This window comes from Thalassophryne amazonica, chromosome 11 (genome assembly GCF_902500255.1).
Source record: "Thalassophryne amazonica chromosome 11, fThaAma1.1, whole genome shotgun sequence".
Classification (NCBI taxonomy): Eukaryota; Metazoa; Chordata; class Actinopteri; order Batrachoidiformes; family Batrachoididae; genus Thalassophryne; species Thalassophryne amazonica.
The window spans coordinates 69,068,716-69,077,573 of NC_047113.1; the positions used below are offsets into that span (position 1 = coordinate 69,068,716).

At 40.9% G+C, this 8,858-nt stretch overlaps 1 protein-coding gene across 6 annotated transcripts in view; it reads right to left on the reverse strand.

The window, feature by feature from the left end:
• The window catches only part of rapgef2 (Rap guanine nucleotide exchange factor (GEF) 2), a 206,587-nt gene that overhangs the window by 131,634 nt on the left and 66,095 nt on the right, over positions 1-8,858 (reverse strand). For all 6 annotated transcript variants that reach the window (XM_034182089.1, XM_034182090.1, XM_034182087.1 and 3 more), the window contains exon 3: positions 5,675-5,731. In XM_034182089.1, coding sequence (XP_034037980.1) covers positions 5,675-5,731 — 57 coding nt within the window. The remainder of the gene's footprint in view (positions 1-5,674; positions 5,732-8,858) is intronic.

Sequence of the window (8,858 nt, forward strand, 5' to 3'; positions counted from 1 at the left end):
TTCTGAAACTTCTCTGTTCTCTCACGACGTCCTGGATCAATAGAGCCTGAAATGTGGAGGTTTTAAGCTTGAAACAGGCTGACAACGGCGCCTGAGAGCGCTGCACGACGTCTCGCACCATGGGAAGTCCTTAAAGCGACAGTATCACCTCAAAATCTCTCATCAGCTGTTAAAATTTTTACCGAAAACCAGCTTAATTTTTCGAACCATGTCCACTTCGATGTGCCTCACAGGTTTAGAAAAAATTTTGATCAAACAAAGCGCCAGTCTCTCAGCAACTTCTCAGACAAAGGAATTCCGACGAGGGGCTGGACGACTCCTCCCACAAGGAGTGCTCACAGGTGAATGACGTCACTGACAGGTGTGGAAAAACTCACTCATGCGCACGAGGGTTCAAGCATGTCTGATGAGAGAGATTTTGGTCTGGTAGTGTCGCTTTAAGGACGGTCCACGGCGCCTGACGGCGATCTGCGCTTCGAGGCGGCAGCGTCTCGCCGTTTCAAGTTGAAAACTTCCACATTTCAGGCTCTGTTGACGCAGTAAGTCGTCAGAGAACAGAGAACTTTCAGAAGAAGTCGGCATGAGGAGTTTATTTGGACATTCCATTGTTAACGGTCATTTTGTAATGAAAGAACGTGCGGGCAGAGTCGCATGTCGGGCTGGACCCGACCGCGGGGGGTCGCGGCAGGAAAAACACCTCCGTTGGAAATCTTAACGGGCAAGTTGGAACATGCCCAAGCTGTATAACAATTTCTCAGTTACTCACTTGTTGAAAGCCATTAAAAGCCGCCTGAATTCTACAAATGGTTTTCAACACGGAGGTGTTTTTCCTGTCGCGGCGCACACAGATTTGCCGAGTCGTCACGGAAACGACTCGGCGAATTTGCGCACACATCTTTCATTAAAAAACGTCCTTAAACAGTGGAATGTCCGCATAAAGTCCTCATGCCGGCCTCTTCTGAATCTTCTCTGTTCTCTCACGATGTCCTGGGTGAATTAAGCCTTAAATTAGGATGTTTTCAGCTCGAAACAGGCCGACGACAGAGCCTGGAAGCGCTGCAGGACGTCCCGCTCCGTGGGAAGTCCTTACACCGACAGAAACACCCCATAATCTCTCATCAGCCGTTAAACTTTTCACAGAAAACCAGCTTAATTTCTCGAATAGTGTCCACTCGGATATTCCTCACAGGTCCAGAAAAAATTTTGATAAAGCAACGCGCGCCGTCTCGAGCAGCGTGTGAAACAAAGGAATTCAGCCGAGAGGGCGGGACCACATCTCACTCAAGGCCTGCCCACAGGGAAATGACGTCACCGACACGCGTGAAAAAACTCACGCATGCGCACGAGGGTTCAAGCATGATTGGTGTAATCGCATGTCATTCAAATCCATATAGTTAAAAAAAAAATAAAAGGGTCGGTTTATTATCTAAGAGACCTCGTATATATATATATATATATATATATATATATATATATATATATATATATATATATATATATATATATATATAAACAATTATATTTAGAAGATTTGTGTTGTAGGTAGAAGAGCAATAGAAAATTAGAAGACTTTTTTATTATTATTTTGAACATGCTGAATTGAATGGATAATATCAATCAATCAATTTTTTTATATAGCGCCAAATCACAACAAACAGTTGCCCCAAGGCGCTTTATATTGTAAGGCAGGCCATACAATAATTATGTAAAACCCCAACGGTCAAAACGACCCCCTGTGAGCAAGCACTTGGCTACAGTGGGAAGGAAAAACTCCCTTTTAACAGGAAGAAACCTCCAGCAGAACCAGGCTCAGGGAGGGGCAGTCTTCTGCTGTGACTGGTTGGGGCTGAGGGAGAGAACCAGGAAAAAGACATGCTGTGGAGGGGAGCAGAGATCGATCACTAATGATTAAATGCAGAGTGGTGCATACAGAGCAAAAAGAGAAAGAAACAGTGCATCATGGGAACCCCCCAGCAGTCTACGTGTATAGCAGCATAACTAAGGGATGGTTCAGGGTCACCTGATCCAGCCCTAACTATAAGCTTTAGCAAAAAGGAAAGTTTTAAGCCTAATCTTAAAAGTAGAGAGGGTGTCTGTCTCCCTGATCTGAATTGGGAGCTGGTTCCACAGGAGAGGAGCCTGAAAGCTGAAGGCTCTGCCTCCCATTCTACTCTTACAAACCCTAGGAACTACAAGTAAGCCTGCAGTCTGAGAGCGAAGCGCTCTATTGGGGTGATATGGTACTACGATGTCCCTAAGATAAGATGGGACCTGATTATTCAAAACCTTATAAGTAAGAAGAAGAATTTTAAATTCTATTCTAGAATTAACAGGAAGCCAATGAAGAGAGGCCAATATGGGTGAGATATGCTCTCTCCTTCTAGTCCCCGTCAGTACTCTAGCTCTAGCTTAAAAGCAGGAAATTAGAGGTCATCCATGTCTTTATGTCTGTAAGACAATCCTGCAGTTTAGCTAATTGGTGTGTGTCCTCTGGCTTCATGGATAGATAAAGCTGGGTATCATCTGCGTAACAATGAAAATTTAAGCAATACCGTCTAATAATACTGCCTAAGGGAAGCATGTATAAAGTGAATAAAATTGGTCCTAGCACAGAACCTTGTGGAACTCCATAATTAACTTTAGTCTGTGAAGAAGATTCCCCATTTACATGAATAAATTGTAATCTATTAGACAAATATGATTCAAACCACCGCAGCGTAATATCTGTCTTCACAAATTAAATTAATAATGTGAAATCAGAAAGAACAACTTCTCTAATATAAAACATACCTTTAATGAAGTGATCACTAGAAATATGTGCTCCTCTGGTCCCAATGTTGTCCTGTGACTGGCTCTATCCTGTAATTGCTTTCAACACCTTCTTTTCTGTGAATCTTCACATCTCTTTGTTTGTCTCTGTTCATATTTACAACCCCTGGCAAAAATTATGGAATCACCGGCCTCAGAGGATGTTCATTCAGCTGTTTAATTTTGTAGAAAAAAGCAGATCACAGACATGACACAAAACTAAAGTCATTTCAAATGGCAACTTTCTGGCTTTAAGAAACACTATAAGAAATCAAGAAAAAAAGATTGTGGCAGTCAGTAACGGTTACTTTTTTAGACCAAGCAGAGGAAAAAAAATATGGAATCACTCAATTCTGAGGAAAAAATTATGGAATCACCCTGTAAATTTTCATCCCCCAAATTAACACCTGCATCAAATCAGATCTGCTCATTGACACTGACCCTATGCCATGATATTGACCCTATGTGTCTTTTTGCAAGGAATGTTTTTGCAGTTTTTGCTCTATGGCAAGATGCATTATCATCTTGAAAAATGATTTCATCATCCCCAAACATCCTTTCAATTGTCCAAAATATCAACATAAACTCGTGCATTTATTGATGATGTAATGACAGCCATCTCCCCAGTGCCTTTACCTGACATGCAGCCCCATATCATCAATGACTGTGGAAATTTACATGTTCTCTTCAGGCAGTCATCTTTATAAATCTCATTGGAAAGGCACCAAACAAAAGTTCCAGCATCATCACCTTGCCCAATGCAGATTCGAGATTCATCACTGAATATGACTTTCATCCAGTCATCCACAGTCCACAATTGCTTTTCCTTAGCCCACTGTAACCTTGTTTTTTTCTGTTTAGGTGTTAATGATGCCTTTCGTTTAGCTTTTCTGTATGTAAATCCCATTTCCTTTAGGCGGTTTCTTACAGTTCGGTCACAGACGTTGACTCCAGTTTCCTCCCATTCGTTCCTCATTTGTTTTGTTGTACATATTTCGATTTTTGAGACATATTGCTTTAAGTTTTCTGTCTTGACGCTTTGATGCCTTCCTTGGTCTACCAGTATGTTTGCCTTTAACAACCTTCCCATGTTGTTTGTATTTGGTCCAGAGTTTAGACACAGCTGACTGTGAACAACCAACATCTTTTGCAACATTGCGTGATGATTTACTCTCTTTTAAGAGTTTGATAATCCTCTCCTTTGTTTCAATTGACATCTCTCGTGTTGGAGCCATGATTCATGTCAGTCCACTTGGTGCAACAGCTCTCCAAGGTGTGTTCACTCCTTTTTAGATGCAGACTAACGAGCAGATCTGATATGATGCAGGTGTTAGTTTTGGGGATGAAAATTTACAGGGTGATTCCATACAGGGTGTTTCCTCAGAATTGAGTGATTCCATATTTTTTTCCCTCTGCTTGGTCTAAAAAAGTAACCGTTACTGACTGCCACAATCTTTTTTTCTTGATTTCTCATAGTGTTTCTTAAAGCCAGAAAGTTGCCATTTGAAATGACTTTAGTTTTGTGTCATGTCTGTGATCTGCTTTTTTTCTACAAAATTAAACAACTGAATGAACATCCTCCGAGGCCGGTGATTCCATAATTTTTGCCAGGGGTTGTATATGCCCATAAACGATGCACTCCTTCCCCCTTGTCCTTTTCGGCGTGTGATCATTGTTAAAAATGTTAAAATATTATGTAAACACCTTGGAGTATGGCGTCACAAATTATTTGCGCTGACAGCCAGGCTACTTTAGCAGTGGAATATTCCCAGAAGTGATGTTGCATCAAATCTGCCTGTACATTACATTTATTTTGTATTTCATTACTTATTTTATATTGTTGTGTATTATGTGTTTACACCAAGAGTCTGTGAAAAATGGCATTTCAATCCTGTCTATGTCCTGTGTGCATGCATGCGTAGGAACCTGAGGAAATCTGAAACTGAAGTCCATTATGCGACCACCGCTTAATCTGCATTCCCGCTGTTTAATCAGCTTCCACACTGCCAAGTGGGCTTCTAATGAGGTGTTGACTCTTCAGCATCTCCCCCCAACACACATGAGAAGGGACAATGTGCTGTCTTTACCCCTCTAGAGAAGCTGATAGAGTTAATTAACTCTCCTAATACTCACCATGGGTGTTCTGAGGCCATCAGCATGTGACAGCAAGCAAACACTGGGTGCTTTCTGCTTACTCCAGTTATGGTGGCCTTTCACAGTCGGTGCAAATATGCCATCGCACACAGTCAATACATCTCTGCAAACTTACAGACCCTATGCAGCAGCTGTATTGAGTCGTTCGGAGGCGTTTTAACAATACAGTATGTCAAAGCCACATCTTGGTTTGCCCAACTTTGTACTTGTCATAGCCAAAGTACAAGTATTTCAGTTCCCTCATTAAAATATTAAGATTCGATTATTATCAATTAATATTTGACCAGGGTGTGGAACAAACTGCATCCAGGAGTTTTGGCAGGCTTCTATCATCCGATAACAGGGTGTTGGTGGAAGGATTACTTCAGTTTTACTGTATGGTTATAAGGCTTGGACCATAACAATTTACCATTGACCTCCAAATAAGATTAGAAACACAAGTGGAGCAGGAGAGAAGTTAATACTGACACAACTGAAACACATACACCCCTGTATAATAATGTTGCAAGATTGTACCTGGGTTGCATGGCCATTTGTTTTCATTTAATTCACAGCAACACAGAATTCAAAAATTGTTTCACTGGCTGTCCATTTGGCTTATTTTTTTAATATCTTCACATAATAGAATTTTAAGTCTCTAAACAATTATCCTCAGTATTCACTGACACAAAGGCATGCATACTCATTGAGTGTGCGATATCTTGGTACTTACTAGTACAGCACTTCATTCGCCTCATGTCTCTCGTAACGCACCGTCTCACACATTATCCTGCAAGGACAGACAAGAAATGCAGGAAAGATCAACAGTCAGACAAAAACATTATGGTGCAATAACTGTCTGAATGCCTCATTTGTAACCAGTCGTCACAAAATTGACAGGAAACAAAACAAAATTCAACAACCAGTTCAAATAAATAAAATGTAAGACAAAGCTCGTCAGAGGAACTCTCAACCAGTGATACGGCTGCACAACTACAGCAAATACCACCAATCTCTTACTGTTTATGTTATTTTGAAAGAAAAAAGTTTTCTGATAACTGAATAATTACATATGTAAGAGGTTATGGATAACATCATTTATAGACAGTTTGCACATAATCTGGCTGGAGGACCTACAGACATTGACACAACGGGTGATCCAAATGTATTGTGAGAGTTCTTCCACAACCAGACCTGGACAGGACTGGGGACAGCAATGTCCATAAAAGGAGGCGTTTCATATCTGAGGGCAATCTGAATAGTGCAGAGCTCAATAGAAATTTCAGGCTGTGCAGGGAGCTGAGAAAGCAGCCTGTGATGGTCCATGGAGTAGACAGGGAGGAATTAGTTAGAAAAATCTGACCTGGTGGTTGTTGTCTGGCAACCCTTGGCCTATTTATAGGAAAATCATAGCATCATGTTCCTTCCAAACATACATGTAGGCCCACCACAGCCATGATGGGTGATGACGAGGTCTTGACAGATGCCTCTGCTGTACTCTGCTGTTGCGCCAGCTACACTGAGCAGTTGTAAGACAAATCATCCTGTCAGTATGTTAGAGACTGCTGAAGGATGATCATCCAGCCATCTGCAAACCACTAATATTGGTGAGATTGCACAGCCAACTTCAAATGTTGAACTCCTCCAAGTAAGTAGAGACGTTGAATATTCCCAGCATTACAAAGAACTACTGCTTCAATCTGGGAGACTGGCATCCTCCCTATGGACTAGAAGAAAGGACTTGTCATCCCACTGTGGAAGAGAAAGGGTGACTGCCTGGATTACAACTACAGCGGTATTACACTGATGTCTTGGAAAGGTGCTTGTAAAGATTATTCTTAACAGGATACAGGCCAATGTACTGGAGCAGTTTCATTTCACACCAAAAAGTCAACGACTGACCATATATTCTTGCTTTGCAAGTACTCACTGAATTAAAGCATGAATACGGGTACAGCTTCTTTATGACCTATGTTGATTTTTCACAAAGCACTTGACTGGATTGACTGGGGTACTTTCAGGAACATAATAGAAAATTCACAGGAAGCCCAACAAGTTCATAGACTTTTTAGATGGCCAATATGCAGGGCTGTGCAGAGGCTATAACTTCTTCCCAGTGAAATCTAGGGTTTGCCAGAGATATAGTCTGGCTTCTGCTCTGTTCAATGCTCAATGCTTGGATGGACTCAGTGTTGAGAAGGGTTGTGGAGAACAGCAGGTTAGGTGCCTTTTTCAGCAAGGGGAAAAAAAAAAGAAAATTTATATATATATATATATATATATATATACACACACACACACACACACACACACACACACACACACACACACACACACACACACACACACACACACACACACACACACACACACACACACACACACATATATACATGCATACATACACTAGTGTTCAGAATAATAGTAGTGCTATGTGACTAAAAAGATTAATCCAGGTTTTGAGTATATTTCTTATTGTTACATGGGAAACAAGGTACCAGTAGATTCAGTAGATTCCCACAAATCCAACAAGACCAAGCATTCATGATATTCACACTCTTAAGGCTATGAAATTGGGCTATTAGTAAAAAAAAGTAGAAAAGGGGGTGTTCAAAATAATAGTAGCATCTGCTGTTGACGCTACAAACTCAAAACTATTATGTTCAAACTGCTTTTTTTAGCGATCCTGTGAATCACTAAAATAGTATTTAGTTGTATAACCACAGTTTTTCATGATTTCTTCACATCTGCGAGGCATGGAGTCAAACAACTTGTGGCACCTTTCAGCTGTTATTCCACTCCAAGATTCTTTAACAACATTCCATAATTAATTCATATTTCTTGTTTTTGCTTCAGAAACAGCTTTTTTGATGTCACCCCACAAGTTCTCAATTGGATTTAGGTCCAGGGATTGGGAAAACCACTCCAAAACATTAATTTTGTTGGTTTGGAACCAAGATTTTGCTCATTTACTAGTGTGCTTGGGGTCACTGTCTTGCTGAAACACCCATTTCAAGGGCATGTCCTCTTCAGTATAAGGCAACATGACCTCTTCAAGTATTTTGACATATCCAAACTGATCCATGTTACCTGATATGCGATATATAGACCCAACACCATAGTAGGAGAAACATGCCCATATCCTGATGTTTGCACCACCATGCTTCACTGTCTTCACTGTGAACTGTGGCTTGAATTCAGAGTTTGGGGGTCGTCTCACAAAGTGTCTGCGGCCCTTGGACCCAAAAAGAACAATTTTACTCTCATCAGTCCACAAAATATTCCTCCATTTCTCTTTAGGCCAGTTGATGTGTTCTTTGGCAAATTGTAACCTGTTCTGCACGTCTTTTATTTAACAGAGGGACTTTGCGGGGGATTCTTGCAAATAAATTAGCTTCACACAGGCATCTTCTAACTGTCACAGCACTTACAGGTAACTCCAGACTGTCTTTGATCATCCTGGAGCTGATCAATGGGTGAGCCTTTGCCATTCTGGTTATTCATTCTTCTATCCATTTTGATGGTTGTTTTCCATTTTCTTCCACGCGTCTCTGGTTTTTTTGTCCATTTTAAAGCATTGGAGATCATTGTAGATGAACAGCCCATAATTTTTTGCACCTGCATGTAAGGTTTCCCCTCTCCAATCAACTTTTTAATCAAACTACGCTGTTCTTCTGAACAATGTCTTGAACGTCCCATTTTCCTCAGGCTTTCAAAGAGAAAAGCATGTTCAACAGGTGCTGGCTTCATCCTTAAATAGAGAACACCTGATTCACATCTGTTCGTTCCACAAAACTGACGAACTCACTGACTGAATGCCACACTACTATTATTGAGAACACCCCCTTTTCTACTTTTTTTTAGTAAAAGCCCAATTTCATAGCCTTAAGAGTGTGCATATCATGAATGCTTGGTCT